Source organism: Saccoglossus kowalevskii, chromosome 1, assembly GCF_978046115.1.
Source record: "Saccoglossus kowalevskii chromosome 1, keSacKowa6.1, whole genome shotgun sequence".
In the NCBI taxonomy this organism is placed as follows: domain Eukaryota; kingdom Metazoa; phylum Hemichordata; class Enteropneusta; family Harrimaniidae; genus Saccoglossus; species Saccoglossus kowalevskii.
The window spans coordinates 22,766,699-22,784,343 of NC_140641.1; the positions used below are offsets into that span (position 1 = coordinate 22,766,699).

At 34.8% G+C, this 17,645-nt stretch overlaps 2 protein-coding genes across 3 annotated transcripts in view; both read left to right on the plus strand.

Moving 5' to 3' along the window:
• The window catches only part of LOC100368120 (serine/threonine-protein kinase BRSK2-like), a 69,885-nt gene extending 65,667 nt beyond the window's left edge, over positions 1 to 4,218 (plus strand). The window contains exons 14-16 of one of the 2 annotated variants that reach the window (XM_085499817.1): positions 1,293 to 1,416; positions 2,374 to 2,548; positions 2,669 to 4,218. In XM_085499817.1, coding sequence (XP_085355943.1) covers positions 1,293 to 1,416; positions 2,374 to 2,548; positions 2,669 to 2,979 — 610 coding nt within the window. In that variant the 3' untranslated portion in view covers positions 2,980 to 4,218. The remainder of the gene's footprint in view (positions 1 to 1,292; positions 1,417 to 2,373; positions 2,549 to 2,668) is intronic. The other variant, XM_085499818.1, reaches the window with a different exon arrangement.
• Positions 4,219 to 10,459: 6,241 nt separating this feature from the next.
• Positions 10,460 to 16,920, plus strand: LOC144349572 (uncharacterized). Its single transcript, XM_078008127.2, has 7 exons — positions 10,460 to 10,585; positions 10,983 to 11,077; positions 11,374 to 11,407; positions 12,413 to 12,535; positions 15,518 to 15,643; positions 15,880 to 16,002; positions 16,325 to 16,920. The coding sequence occupies exons 2-7, from the start codon at positions 11,018 to 11,020 to the stop codon at positions 16,600 to 16,602; spliced, it is 744 nt and encodes a 247-aa protein (XP_077864253.1). The 5' UTR covers positions 10,460 to 10,585; positions 10,983 to 11,017; the 3' UTR covers positions 16,603 to 16,920.
• Positions 16,921 to 17,645: the final 725 nt, after the last annotated feature.

Here is a 17,645-nt window from a genome sequence, read left to right on the forward strand (position 1 = left end):
AAACTCAATAGAATACACCCATAAACTCAATAGAATGCACCCATAAACTCAATAGAATGCACCCATAAACTCAATAGAATACACCCATCAACTCAATAGAATGCACCCATAAACTCAATAGAATGCACCCATAAACTCAATAGAATACACCCATAAACTCAATAGAATGCACCCATAAACTCAATAGAATGCACCCATAAACTCAATAGAATACACCCATAAACTCAATAGAATGCACCCATAAACTCAATAGAATGCACCCATAAACTCAATAGAATGCACCCATAAACTCAATAGAATGCACCCATAAACTCAATAGAATGCACCCATAAACTCAATAGAATACACCCATAAACTCAATAGAATGCACCCATAATAAACTCAATAGAATGCACCCATAAACTCAATAGAATGCACCCATAAACTCAATAGAATACACCCATAAACTCAATAGAATGCACCCATAAACTCAATAGAATGCACCCATAAACTCAATAGAATACACCCATAAACTCAATAGAATGCACCCATAAACTCAATAGAATGCACCCATAAACTCAATAGAATGCACCCATAAACTCAATAGAATGCACCCATAAACTCAATAGAATGCACCCATAATAAACTCAATAGAATGCACCCATAAACTCAATAGAATGCACCCATAATAAACTCAATAGAATGCACCCATAATAAACTCAATAGAATGCACCCATAAACTCAATAGAATACACCCATAAACTCAATAGAATGCACCCATAATAAACTCAATAGAATGCACCCATAATAAACTCAATGGAATGCACCCATAATAAACTCAATAGAATGCACCCATAAACTCAATAGAATGCACCCATAAACTCAATAGAATGCACCCATAAACTCAATAGAATGCACCCATAAACTCAATAGAATGCACCCATAAACTCAATAGAATGCACCCATAAACTCAATAGAATGCACCCATAAACTCAATAGAATGCACCCATAAACTCAATAGAATACACCCATAAACTCAATAGAATGCACTCATAAATGCAAAAGAATATACACATAAGAACAAAAAAATACACATATAAATACGAAAGAATGCACCTATAAAAACAATGCACCCATAAAAACAACACCCATGTACAAACAAAAATACACCAATAAAAGCAAAAGATTCTGTTCATCAAAACAAAATAACCTGCCTATCGAAACAAAAGATTGTGTCCATAAAAAAAAATAAGGACAAAAGTAAGAGTGTATTCAATAAAACTAAGTGATATTTTTCTTTCATCATGTTACAGACTTTCTAAGAAATCCTGGTTTGGAAGTCTTATAGGTGCTGATAAAGAGGAAACAGTTTGTATGGTAATTCGTGATAAATCACTTAATGTTATTAAAGCCGATGTCGTCCATGCATTTTTATCAGTAAGTACAATATCATGAAATGTTACTGTGGATATACTGTAAAGTAGCGACCAGGCAAACCTTCATAATCTATTGTGTTTTGTGTCGTATCTTCTTTCAGGTGGTATAAATGTAACTATGACAACATGTGTTTACTGCAACTAAGCTTGAATGTAGAAACCACAGAGCGATGTATTTTGTAACATTGTTTGCTTGCGATGGTGAAACAATAAGGAATCCACTGTTAATAGAAATGACGATTCTCAAATTTAATAATGTTTTTTTTTTATCGTTCATGAGGTTTTTTGAAATCCAATATGTACCCCGTAATCCCCTGATGCATTTTTGTTACTTCATCATCATCATTCAGTACTACTCTGGAAATGTCAGCATCCTAGTTTGATAAATGCAGCGAAAAAAATCACCAATGTTTAAGAGTTATTCTTCATACGTGTAGCGCAATCCATTAAGCTAACAATGTATGAAATATCACTAAATATACATTACCATAGCAACACAACGGTAAATGGACTTTACTTACCTATGATCTATTGAAGATTGGTGGTCGTCACAAATATATGCTTGACTTTTGTGAAATTTTGACTTCACAAATGCAATAAAATCATTGAATCACAAAAATTCCTCATAGTGAATATTAAGTTGTTTACAGTGTACATACAAAGATACTTACATGATTGCGCATGATTGGCTACCTAACCCTAAAACAGTCAGACCAATCAGAGAGCAGAGGTGTTTATATTATGCTTTGACTTGGTTGCAAATGTGTTGTATATTTGCACTCAATTTGAGTGCACAAGATTGTACCAACCACTGTGCTTTAATAGATATTCATGTGAAACTGAAAATGTCCCTGATACTTTGCATAAGTATTAGCATAAATTGATATAATTATATGATTTATATCTAGAATATTATTAGGTGGTGCAACTGATCACAATTTGTTTTTGATATCAACAGATTCCTGATCTTACTCACAATGTGCAATCTCCCAATGTCTTCAAAGCAGAATACAAACGACCTGGTGGAAGCATGTTTGCTAAATCCATACGATTTCAAATTGAAATTATGCAGCACGAAAGGGATACGAGTAAAGGAGACTGTGTCCATCTCGTAACTTTTACTCTCATATCAGGTGAGCTACTTAGATTTGTTAATAATGATGTACTGATGTACAACCCAATACACAGTACAATGGAATGTATTTTAAACTTGACAACCCAATGCACAGGACAGTGGAAATAAATTTAAGTAGGCGTGGATCTGTTTTCTTCTGCAGGTCAATCAAGACGATTTAAGCGCATTGTTGAAGTGATTCAGTCCCAGATGAATACAGCTAGAGGTGCTGAACTTTCACCTTTAGTAATAGCTGATGCGTTCAGTGACAGTACTAGTTCCGCCGGATCTGATCGTGTATCTCCCTCACCGCCACCCCACTCTGCCAACAGTGCAGGAGATGGGAATGACGTATTTGCTGATGAGAAGTGTAGTAGTCCGAAAGCAAACCTCCTCAGTGCTGGTGATAGTAACGGTACAAATGAGTTCAGTAGTTGTACTGAACTATGATACAATATTTAATTTAGAAATATAAAAATGAAATCATAATTAAGATATTGGAATATGTAAAATGATGAGAATGTGTAAAAAAAAAAAAAACGTCATTTTTAAAATTTCAGGCAATTTTAATATTATTATAATAGTAATCTTAAAAATAAGGAATTCGCTAAAGGTACTTTGCATATTCTAATATCTAAGTTTTTGACTGCTGGAATATTGTCATTTCATGTGACATATCAGGTACAATGGGTTTTTGCAATTCGTGTAATGGCTAATCTAGAATTAGTTTGTTTTTTTAGTGACTTTTGGGATAATATAACGATGTCAAGATTTATCAGACTACTTGATGTATTACTACTGTACATTCGTAATTTTCACTGATGGTTTGATCCGTTCACATTGATAGAATTGTATCAAAGTAAAGAAATTATGTATATGGAGGTGAGGGTGGAAAAGTCATACAATAGAGTACGTAGGTATAGTGCAATTCTCATTTTAATTTTCAAACATATATATCGATATATAGATTTACGTTAAATTCTTTAAATCACTATTGTATAGTTTAGAAGGAGCCCCTATAGCATAAAATGTAACTTTCTAAGAAAAAAACAAACCTGAATTTCTATATTAATATGGTAATGTTGTGTGAACTGTGTATGTGTAAATTCTAATGTATATTTATGTTCCTCTACTCTATGGGTGAACTTTATCTACATGACTTACACTATGCATTATACACAGTTCATACAAACGCAATACAGCTATAGAATGGAAAACCAGTCTAATTTGGTTTTGTCAGTTTTTGTATTTAATTACCAGCTTGCCTGTAAGGCCTTCCTTCTTTCTATCCTCTTGTCCACTCAACAACGATAGTTAATACTAATTTCTTGTTATTTATTAAAAAAAATGTTAAAAGTATGCTTGTCATTATCAAAATATTCAAAACAAAGTTTGAATAAAAAAATATTTCGAAACATAAATTTCAATAGTAAACTGCCCATGTAATATTCAGTGTTTCTAGTATTTGTAGCAGAGTTAGCAAAAAAATATTCAAAAAGTTTCTGAGAAATATAAGCAAGTTTTGGCACAAACAAGTTCATCAGAATGGCAGGTTGCTCTTATGATTGGCTCAGAGTTGGAATTATTTGCTCTGTGTGCATTTTTCTATGTCATAAGCATAAGGATGGTAGCTTTAATCTTTTGAATGCCAACATAAATTTCTATCACATACCTTTCACAAAATAAAAACCATTTTTCATATGCTTTTGTTAATTACTCATCAAGACCTGTGAAAATGGTAAAATTTGACTGTTTTGCCCCCAAATAACAAGGAAATTACATAAACAATTGCAAAATGCTGCTCCACAGTTTTCATGGGAAAAATTGTGGAAATAAAAAAAATGAGATAAAGCATTATTTAACACCAAATCTTGATGTCGTCATATATCCAAGCAAAGATATTTTTAAAACACTAACTTTAATAGTATAAAAATGTTTTAATTATGTATTGAAGTTTTTAAGCTAATTTTAAATGATTTGTTTACTTCTGATTTACATTGTTCATATTTCTTTTGTTATGTAAATTATTTATATATATATTGTATATTATATATATATATATGAATAATATTGTTATGCTTTAATGCTTTTATTCTGTTTGTCTATAGTCTATTTTTTTCTCAAAGTCGTATATTTTTGTTGAAATCAGAGAAAGAAAAGTTTTTTTTTTTACTTATAGATTTATGTGGTTGTATAGATGTTACTGCAGCGTAGTAGTAATTTAAACATCATGCATTTCATATGTTGGTTGTTCAGGTACCTGTATTGGATCTAGTTAAAAAAAATGACATGAACTTCATACCAGTCAGAACTAGTTTTAAACCAGTCGATTCTAGTTCTAGTTTTAATAGTAATTTGTGAATGCAACAAGCAGCAGGAGGTTATTAAAAATAAAGATGTGCCAAGAAAAAAAAATAAATAAATAAAATGCATTTGGTAAACAATTATGAGCGAATGTACATGCTAATTTAAACGAATGATGATTGACTGTCTTTTCTACTACACTACCAAGATGTTTTCGTTTCTTGGGAAAATGGTTTGTAAATTGTTCTTTAATTCAACAAAGATTCATGTATATTTCCTGGACAGTGGTTGGCTGATTTGTTCATCCTGTATCACATTATATATTATGCAAATTGATAGTTGTGATGTTCCGTTGCAACATACATAGTCATAGTGGTGATAAATTTGTAGTTGTAATGAAGATTGTACTGCGTCTTAACAGGATATATTGAATGTTAATGCTGATAGGTTTGGTAAGATGCTTTAAATTAAAATACATTTATTTAGTGTTGTGTTTAACCCTGTGAATGCCAAAATCGACTTTTGTCACCTTTTTTTTAATCTAAACCTGAATAACTGTGTTTGCAATTCTTCCAAATTGTTGTCCAAGATCAGTAGCCAATGGAAAATTATGTCAATTCGGTCCCAAATTACTGAACAAAAATCTGTATAAATTTGTAGATATTGTAGTAAAACTTTGGCGGAGAAAATTCTGATATTCAAAGGGTTAACCACACTCACACAAACGTTGTTGATGTATCATATGAGATGCTTACACATTTGCATAATTCAGGAAATGAACATTGTGATTCTATACCGCATTTACGACACCAATTGAAGCGTAATTTTACAAACATAATTAACATAATGCAATTAAGTATCCAGTGATTCACATAACAATCAATCTTTCATATTATTATTTGTACTTATTTATATGAATTACTATGTAAGTTCTTGAAAAAACTTGCAAGTAATTTATTAACTTTACATCTTCTATCACTAGATTATGCCAATGTAGTATGTTTATCAAGGCTAATCTAATTTTTGACAGATCCTTGACACAGGGTCATTGGAAATGTATTACCTAGGTTACATGTTTTATTACTTTGCAGTGAATGTGCTCGGTCATTTATAAAAAAACAAAAAAACATGTATACATCTGAGGCCAAACTGATTCTGAATTGATGATAGGACCATGGCAATTAACCACCATATCTATACTAAAATGCATAGTAGTGCCCTCTATAGTTGTGTCATATTATGCAAATTTTCGTACCCCTAGTAATGTATATATATATATCAGAGTGTTTATATATTTAGGAATTTAACAAATCCGGATGCAGACAAATTCTGTGAAGTTATATTTTCAGACTGATTGCCATATTTATTTGTTTAATGTACAGTTATTTGTATTACGTAGTTATTGTGCCTGGAATATTTATGTTAACATTCCATTGTAAGTTTTTGTTTGCTGATCCCAAGAAGGCTACATCACACACCTGATGATTGTCGTTGTGAGTTTATACTTACCGAAATCAACATTTAATAGAAACCCATTCTGAAATAAATGTCACACTGTTTCATGATGTTCGATTAACATCTTCCAGTTTAGGAGTGTTGTGTGTGAGATTGTAGGTTAGTAATACTTTTGTTGATGACACGGAACTCAAGGTAGTCTACATGACGAGACATGTGGGCATCAGCGTTGTATTACATGTACTTATTAAACATAATTAATAATGTACTTTAAAATGTTGAGGTAGCCACACCTGCAACCCATGTGGATATACTGAGCACTCCTTGTACATTGCGGCTCTTGTATATGTGTTTAGTAACAAAATACTAATTACAAATTGTGACATGTCGAAATATAAATCAGATAACAGAAACCACTTGAGAAACAATTTGTACGGACACATTGACAACTAAATCTGTCTGAAACGATGTTCAATAAAAATAATTTCATAAATGTATCCCCAACTAGGGATTTGAATGCCGAATATACACCCTGGATGAGTTTATTTTATGTGGGTTGTAGATGTACAGTGCAATATTTGGGTTTATATTGAAGCATAACCCCTCCTCCGTAATCTTTTAAAGGTGTAAATGCCAGTTTTTGGCAGCCTTGTTCATTTTTGACATTCGGCAATTACCCTGTTTAAATTTAATGATATATCTTATTTACTGTTAGTTACAACAACGTTGAGAACTCTGTGAACTTCTGATTAGTTTCTGCCTTCACAACAGCAGTAATTTCTTGTTTTTGTAACTTCTGAATGACAACTGTGAGCATTTGACGAGGGGGCGGGGGTAATTAAGATATTCTCATTGATAATAGATTTTTACCCTGAAGCAGGATGCGTGAATTTTTTTAGTTCATGCTTAATGCAGATTGTTGTTTGTATTCATATCACAATTTTAACTTATGTTTGTGGTCACTGTCATTGAGATGGATGGTGGTGTGTGTGTAGGGGGGAGGGGGTATACCAAGGTGGAAATGGAATGAAATGTGTAGAAAGTTTCTGTATTGTTTACTGACAGTCTTATGATATAAACAACATTAAAATGATTTGATTATATGAATATATCCACTCTGGTTCGTGTCACGTTTTATTTAAGACTATTTAAAGAAGGTAACTCAATCACATAAAAACTGATCTAGCTTGAGTTCTTCAGAAAATATACAGAATAAAAGACAGTAGATTATATTACCCGGACAGCTGTCCTGGTTTCAAGAGTTTTTACTAATGCCGTCTTCCCGAAGCCAGATCGTGCCTCTGATATCAAATTGTACCCGTACACGTGTTTTCAATAATTCTGCCGAGCACCGGAAAAACAATTGACTGTTTTTTGTTGATATGTTTACTACCAAATAGAGAATCTTTGAAGTAACTTTGTCTATCTTTCAAATATTAGGGGAAATGCAAGATGTAAAACAGACCTAGATGCTATGCTAAAGGTTGAATATTTTAGATGAAGCAGGCCAATTGCGACTGACGCGTTTTTAGGAAAAGTCGAGCGAATGCAACCTATTCCAGACGCTTCATAATTCGAGATATTACATTTGTTCAGTAACGAAATCAATTGAGTAATCAAATTTCACAATTAGTATTGTCAATGAGTTTGTGATTAATAAATTAGTTCAACTCATTTATGTCAACGGAATTGCGTGCAATCATTGACGTTTGATAAATCATTCAAGTACCAAACATAATCACCATTAACCTGAACTCACTGTATTGTGGTGGCCCGTAATTTGGAACAAAGACGAAAGGTAACACAAAACGGTCACAAGTCGCCATTTTAAAATTTAATCGAATTTTACAGAAAAAATTGCCATGCCGCCCGATGTGATGTCGTACTGTTTAATTAAAATCAGCAAAGCACGCGCCAAAGTAATTTCTGGGGAATATTTATTAAATTATATGCAAACCTAGGACAAGTCTCCAAGTGAATCTTTCACATAGTAACTTTATTCAAACTCATTATGATCTCGCATTTAATATACATGTTTATTGAAATCATAAAGTAAAATTTTCAAGCCATATTTGGTTGTGTAGTGCATTTTAAAACGAGATAAAATGGCCACCAGTCGGTCATGTTGTATCTATTCCCTTGTACACAAAAAGTGACAAAAGATAGCACACATTTGCAACTACCGTCGTACCGTTTGATTGAAATTTTCAAATTCAAACCGTCGCGGGCACATTCGCGTGTTAGGGTTTCACAATTATTATGACCAACGAAGCAATTAATTATTTCGTAATAGGAATGATGTGGACTGAGCGGAAAAAACATATATTGAATTGAATAAAAAATAATATGGACTTTCATATCGAATACGAGTGTGTTATTGTTAACTGAGATCATTCATTTTCTGTCATTTTACCCGTGGAAATTGCCTTTGTCGACCCTCTTCCAATCTCCATTTCTTTTAGATTGATTTCCAACAGAGAATATACATATCATACAAACTTTGCTCATCATATCACCCATCTCATAGAATCTATTGACGTGGATAGGAAACACGCGTAAACTACAAAGCAAATTATGATGCTTGCTGTACAGGCTAGGTTGTAATTTATTGTAATTCATAATTGGACTACTTATGCTACAATAATCATGAGATCGTGCCTACTTGGTGTGCTTTATTCTCATGGATTGAGTTCAGATGCAAGATGCACGCCAGTTCATAAATGCAAGGCTCGTTCATGAGTAAGACACACATTTTCCACACCAAAATGTCGTTACCCTTATGTTGGTTATAACAGGTAAATGCAGTATTTCTAATAAACTAAAATTCAGATAAATAAGTAAAGAGAAATGATCTATTTATTCCCACCAAACTAAACATGTGGAGCTCACTCATTTTGAAACGCCTTACATTACTTCTTGGCTGTATGTACGCCTTCAAATATATTCCTCTCCACGTATTTAATTGTAAGCGTATGTTTGTTTGTGATGTATTTGTCATTCGAAACGATAAGTGTGGTTGAACTTGATTTAACATATAAGTATCGTAAATGTGTCAGCATCCATCCATTGCTGACTGTTGATGTTAACTAATTATTAGAGTTATTCAGACTTTGTCAAGGCCGGTAATTGTCTCTTGAAATGTTGCCAGGACAACACAATTTCTAACATGGGAAAGATAACGCGGAAATGATGGACATTGCAGCAGTGGAACGCTATTGAAATTATTGAAAAACGTACATGGCGCGTGAAATCAAAATCTCGCGTATGATTGGATAAACAGGAATATTTAAAATAAAAAATTGTAATCATAACTGAACCAGAGGACACTCATATTATTAATACGTGATCATGGAATGCATTATTTATTTCAAAATTGATAAGTAAATTAAACTCCAAACCTTGTCTTAACAATAACTATATATGATGTAAACATATTATTTAGTGGAGACCAGTTACATGATTTCGTAAAGGGAAATTACAAGCATTAGATCACAGCACATTATATAAAACAAACAGACACATAGTATTGTTACAATATAGACCTAAAGTTTATACAGTATCTATGCAGTATTTTGATAGGATTATACACAGTGTACTGTGTAATAATGTGGATATCTAAGTATTGTTCACTCCTTGTCATACAATTGATAGCTTTTATTGGAACTAACAATTTCAAAAAGGTGGAAGCGAACTCTGAACAATAATTTACTATTCTTGATGTCTAGGATATTTTGTTTCTAGGTAATTGAAACCATGTATCACATGCTGATATGCCCGAGTGAGCTCCGAACGTGTTTGACATACGTACTCATTGTTTTGTTAATCGAATCTCAATCACAATATGTAAACCTGAGACAATTCGCTCTCAATAAAAATTTCAATAACAATGTGGCGATATGATATACACCGCACGGGAGTAATCAACCGGGCTTGCATATAATCAACCGTTGGGAGATATCTTCTGGATGCAATTTTGGAGGTTTGTATATTTGTATTACAATAGTAAATGCTTTCACACTAAATATAATAGTGCGTATGAAAACGCGGAAAATTTACTTTCAGATCTGCATAATTTAACTATATAAACTTCGTTAAAAACAACATACGGAGATTTTATGCTAAGCTTGTTTCGCTTACGGTATAAGAACAGATATATTCGCAACAACGATATACTATTTTGCATGTGAGGCCATGCAGAATGTTATAAAAACTCACTCATAAGTGTTACATGCCAGAGTCTGAGGATTGCTGTTTTTCTCGTACACGGTTTCAAGTCAGTTCCCACAATCACTGTGTAGTAAGTATACAAATCTTTTATTGTACAATGTCCGGGGTATTTCCTTTCTTGCCTGAGATTACTCATGAAATGAACGTATTACGCGCATAAATTCAGGACTGATTCTCTCAAACCATGCAGGAAGAGACATCTTATCCAGTCGAAACCTAGAAGGCACATTAAAGCGGTGTCTAACCTGACAAGTGACTGGCTGAGTACATGGCCAGAGAGAAAGATAGCCAGCCAAGATGCAGGTGTTCCAAAACACCCTCTTTTCTACATGTTTCAGTATGATATAGATCATAAATTGTTACTTTCTTTCCCGGATCCAAGCTTAATGGTACTTAGAACATGTAAACGTACCACATATGTTACTATCACATCCGCTGAGACTAATATTTTCGTATATTTTTTACAGCGTTTACCTACTCGTCAGAAAACTATACAGACAACATGATCATTTTGTTGCTTAGTGTCATCCTGCAGTTGTCTGTTACGCAAGGTGCACCAGAGGTACAGTAATTTAATAGTGTCACCATTAAATATGAGCATTATCTAGATATTATGGGATACGCCATGTGTCACATTTGAAACAGACAACATCCTAATGTTTATCCTAATGTTGTGTACTACGTGGTGATTTGCCACCTTATTCTTTTCCGTGTGAGAGTTTTATGCGTACTGTTTATTCAAACAAAAAATAAGCAAGTTTGTTTTTCAGTTGTATTATTATATGACAAATGGTTTGAACTAATAATTTACAATAATAACATTTACCTAGCTTTTATATATCTGTTTTTTTATTTCAGTCTCACGCCGATCACAATATAGCTGTGAGAGCTGGTAAGTTAAGTGATTTTTCAATTTTCTAAATCTTACGTTAATTAGAAAATGCATCATTGGATTGTCAGGTAATTGTCAGTGTCATGTCCACAAGGCCAAATACCACATGTCCTAACATAATTTCATATTGCCATTAAAATACCCGTAAATGGTAATACTGTTAGCATAATCACGAATTCTGCTGTAAAAAAGTGTGCTAAAAGAATGGTGCACTATTTTATAAGAAGAAAATTTATAAGAAGTATTTCTCTAGGATTGCTCAAAGATACACTGAAGGTTGTCGCAAAAGTATATAAACATTTAACGTTCCAGATTCACTGAAAACATAACATTCACATATCATATACATTGTTTGAATAATATATAATGAACGCATATTTATGCCTGTCTAGTCAATCAGGGACTGTATCCTTTGAGAAACAAATTAGTATGTTACTGAGGTTCTTAGTGATTCCAATTTATTTATTATTTGCACCAAATGTTAAATTGGTGATAGACCAACATCTAATATCAAATAAAAAAAATATGAAAGCTGCTAGGTCCAATAAATATAATATAGTTCTTGATAATTGTCAATGTAACCAGATATTTGGGCCTTTTTCAATATAATGTCTATTCGTGTCTCTTAGAAGCATGCGTACGTGCCAAGGAAACGCGTGTACGTGCCATGGACATGCCAGGCTTGATTTATTATGCGGAAACAGCATGATTGCAACTATGTATGAGATTGCGAAACCAGTAGTCATCTTATACTGCCATGTTAAAAGGTTGTTAATAATGTTGCACATCGCCGCAGACGCAACATAATTAGTTGTTGCAAATATAATTGCTCAAAAACTGTAAGCGAATCATTAGTAGCATAAATATGAATGTTAACTCAATCTACAGATAATTTGTATAAACTACCGTACTTGTGCAATAACAAATGTACCATTGTATTAAAAATGATTACCTAATTACTGATTAACTATCGGTATGATTTTTTTATTATATTATTTAATTTAGTGACCGAAGCTCCATCGCCTTGCAGTCTCCTAGAATGTGTTGATGCGACAACATGTTTTGGAACTAGTTTTTGTATATGTCCTACGAACTATCATTGGTTGGTGGGTACTGAGCTGTGCATTGGTAAGTTACACAATAAAATACGTTAACTAAATGATTTTGAAGTGGACAAATAGACCAAGGTGCTGAATGATCAGCATAGCACTGCCTGTTGCTGTACAGTATTGTCTGTTGTTTCATTTCGATATAGGTCTCGTGCGACCAGTGATGGATTTAATAGTAAGATTGGAAGTTGTGAGACCACTTCGCGAATTTACAACATTGATGGGATATTCTGCTTATTGAAACTAACCATAAATCATCGAAATTCTAATTTTGGGAAGCTTATACGTCAGTTAGCGCATTAACTCTTCTTGGTAACCGCAGTCACAACACTCTTCATAATATACATACCTCTTATGCGCCGCTTTGTATTCGCTTTGGGACAGGATCTCTTCTGGAGCATAAATGACGGGTCTTATCTTCTCCGCTTTGTGTACCTGTGTTGGTATGAAGTTAAAATGACCTTCTATAGTCAGTGGAAGCTAACTCTGGTGGCGTACATGATCTTTCCGCAGGTGTTATTGCCACCTAAAACCAAGTTGGTTTTTCGTGCACAAAGATTAGAAATCTAGTGGTCCAATTACACTCCAGATAAGCTACGTAGCCAAGAGCTCTAATGAGTTTTGTGGGAATGACTTCATCCACGGAGGCATTGTCCCCCAAGCAGCTCACATTGTCTGCAATAGTATTTCTAGCGTAGCGTTGTGGGTTGCCTCTTACGAACACAATTCGTATGAGCCCCTGATGGATGGATTTATCCAACAGATTGATCCATCAATTTCACTCATAACACTAGTCACATACGCCCGGAATAAGGCCCACTTCATGGACATAGACGCTGGGGGAGTGAACCCAACAAGAAGACTTATTGCTGTTGCTCTGACGCCACGAGAAGTAAGGGATTAGCCGCACACCTGATATCATAGAAACACGCATACTCGAATAACAAGCGGAAAATGTCCCATGGTCTGGTGAGCAGTCTATTGCCCTGCGGAGAACGGCCATGCTATACCTGTAATTGCCATAAACTTGTTATATGTCATATCACCTGGCGCACCTTACATATGTGAGGGATGATGATGATTTATGTGTCCTGAAGAATGTCATACTCAGCGCAGCATTTTGATTTGACCAGAAAGACCTTGTTTCCCACTAGTCCTGTTATTGTTAGTAGCGAAGTCAGTATGCTTACTGGACAACTGCTGATGGGGAGCTCTCTGTGAATTCAGTGTCGTTGAATTACAGACTCCCCAGCAATTGACAACTAAGAAAGGATTTTCTTGCCGTCTGGCTGGCCATAATCTATTTCTATGACTACTGATGGCGATGATTCGATGATTAGTACAATGGGTGACAAGCGGGTCCATTGGAACCATCATATCCTTTTGTTGTAGATATATTCGAGCCTAGAGCTGTTGGTCATCTTCATATTCTGTTCTGTGGACCATTGATCAATCTACAGATAGTGTCATTGTTCAACTGACAATAGTAGCCAGAGAGCCAACCATTTCCCTAGAGGGCTCATGGGTTGAGGCATCAGTCCAGTACTAGATTCATTTCATGAGCCTTTTATGTACTGCTAAAATCAGTTGCACTCAAGCATTTGACCTGCAAGACAGTTTTTTCTTGTTAACCCTGGTTTTTGGTCTTTGGTTTGGCTCGATTTCTTGACTAAAAATCAAAACGCAGGATTTGACTTGTCTCCAATTTGTATTCCCCCTCTCACACAAGTTGCGGATACCAAGATGATTTGTCTAGTTAGAGCCCTGGTAATATTCATATGATATCTTAGACCAAAATATACATATTGGTCGTCTGTCATGTGTCGCTGAAACAACATACAGCCACATTCCCTACAACCATTAGCCATTGGGTAAAGTACACGATTACCAAAGCATACAAGTCTCCCCGACCCTCACATGTACCAGGTCAAGGGCCACCCGGTCACTTGCAAGCGAGTCTGTGGATGGTCCACACGAGAAATACATAGCATGGATAAATGCAAAACCAGCTTTGGCTGCCACCTTTTAGGCGAGCAGTATGGTTATCCCGATAATAAATTTAATTTCAGCATTTCTCAACCTCAGTTTACAGTTGTTGCAGTCCCCGGTAGAAGCATACTTTAGAACTCTGCCCATTGGATTTTCATTCAATAACTAGATATTGAATGACAGTATGATTGAACAAGTAAAATACACACATTCCGAGGGTAATTTTAAATTGCACTTAGTAATATCATACTAACTGCCTCCCATCACTTCAATCATTTGCAGATTCCATGGTTGCCAATTTAAGTTTAATATTGCCCACTTGGGGGAAGCTGGCACCAATAGCCTACTGTTGGCTCGAATTATCTTGGGCGATTTGCTCCCATTCTAACAGGTACTCGATCGGCATAAATAGTATTTTTCATGGCGGAAATCACTATTCATTCAGAGAATTTGGATTATGTAGTCCTAGTCGCGCCATAAATGTTACAAAAATTCACATCTTTCGTTATCAACAATAACACAGTTCTAATACTATTTATGATGATGTGTTTAAACTATCACCATCACTATTATCAAGTAGCTCCGCAACTTAAAACAGGGGGCGCTCTAGCACCAGCCTGCTGTTTCAAATACGTCTAAACGAGACGTAGGAATGAGATTCGCCATTTAAATTTAAATTTAAAATTTAACTTTCGGAATTCTTGTGAAGTTTATGTATTGGAAATATATTTTTAATACATACTTGTCGCGAGTTAATAATTAGATGACATTACCCACATGTGTCTGCGAACTGTGTATAGTTACTGTATTTTGACACGTTTAACGCGATTATTTTAACATATGTTTCTCGGCGTTTGATTAGTTAACGATTGGCCCTGGAGGAAGCTCGACCCGATTTGAAAATTATAGTACTAGTAATAAGTTTTGTTGTATATGTTGCGTTTTATGTTGCCTATTCTAAAGCAACATATAAAGACATTGTATATTCATGTACTAACATCCTCTCCCATAGATATCGACGAATGCGTGGAGGACCCAACTGCTTGTGTTAATGCTCACACATGTGTCAACACTGGTGGTTCCTTTGAATGTGGTTGCAACGAAGGATGGACACTTTCCCCAGAACAGATATGCGAAGGTAGCGTCTTTCTGTTGTGCTTGTTAGCTTGTTCAATATACAATATTTAATAACGCTTTTAACATGCATAAACTGATAGTCAATTATGCTTCCATGTTTCGACGATATGCATACTTATGCAAATGAATATAAATGTGAGTGCCCTAATGTACAAACACGTATTATTTGTTTAGATATGTATTTCTTGTCTTTTAATATACACTTATTTCAACTAAATAAATCCTGTTTCTTTTTAGACATTGACGAATGTGTTACTCCAGCAAACAATTGTCAACACACATGTAACAACACCATTGGTAGTTTTGAATGTCTGTGTGATACTGGATATGAATTACTACCTGACGGATTTTCATGTTCACGTAAGTTGCAACATACTGTCCCCTCCAGTGTTGGTTTTCCGTGGTGCATGCTGCGTCATGTTACATACGTCAGTGGTTTACCAAGTAATATATAGTAACATATCTTGTACACAAGATATTCGTGTATAATCGATTGACATGCACTGGCGTGAATTGTAAAAAAATGAAATTCGAGCATTATTAATATAATGTTCGATATTATGGAAGATAAATTAAACGATCTGCAAAAGTACGACTGGCTGTATTTGAATAATGATTTGTACACGATTCGTAGCACACCTATTCAATGTAAATATAAACGTATCAATGTCTTTCTTTTCAGAAAACGAAGTATCATGGGTGAAAGTCACGCTCTGTCAAATGTATTCAGTACGTACCGTAGCAGACGTGACTCTTGGTGACGCGGAACAGGGTTGCCTTGATGATGGATTTGCACTTCTAAGCATACAGAGCGCAAGAACCGGCGAATATCTCGACACCTTCCTTCAACAAACTGCTTCTGATCTGAGTTCCTATTGGACCACAGCGCAGTGTCCAGGCGATCCCAATGGCGGAGATGCCCCGAACACCAAAAAAGACGGATACATATGTAAAGTGTAGCATTCTTTCTTGTCAGTGATGATGTTTTGTTCAAGAATAGTATGATTAAATAAAATAATTTAACACATCGGGTCATAATATAAAGTAAGAAGTGATAAAAGTGCACATCTTATCTAAACATGCAAATGAGCGCCGAGATCTCACTGAGAGCGAGATATTTGTTTTCTGCTGCTTAGATATAATTCCATTCTCTGCTCAGGCTGTTGAACGCATTCGTTGTTGCATTGATCTATGTAACCATGGTGCGTGAGACAGTGAACGCTAAATAACATTGTGCATTCCTTTCAATGAATAAATAATAAGCCCCATTCAAAACAACTTGAATTGTCTGTATTTTCTGTTTTAAAGTTATAAAATATATAACGTCCAGGTTCTGACAAATAACGGTAGAAGCGCCCAACTTTGATGTGACTGGTTATATTATGGGGGAAATGGCACTAATTTATAATAAATGTCTGCGTTACTAGCACTCATATCGATTGGACATCGGTTGTGTTCGCGTGAGTCGAGTCTAAAACGTCGTTCACCATTTACTTTTTCATCACGGCGTAATGACGTAATCTGTGCTTTTTCACATACCACTAACAACCAGACCAATGTACTGTATGGTACAATAATTCTTGTTATACAAAATATTGAATTCACTACTTTGCGAGATTATCAGCGAACTTAATTATACACATTGCTACATGAATATAATGTACGGTATCATCTTTGGAAGTGATTGGGATTTGTATTAAGAATGTGATCGACTTGTCAACAAAAACGAAACTCACACATTAAAATATATAAATATAACTAAAACATAGATTTGCGGAGTCAACCGTGCTGATCTAAAAACTCGCCGTTAATGACACGCGTATTTGATGTCGACGATCGTGTGCAATGTGCGCTTGTATATATTGGGATCCCCCTTGCTCAATTAAACTGAATAGATTCACTCATGAACTGCAGCTAGAATTTGTATGTGGTTCCACCTCTGTTGCTCGTGCTCATTAGAAATATGTCATATCACTGTTTTTGTAGCCGATAAACCGTGTGCT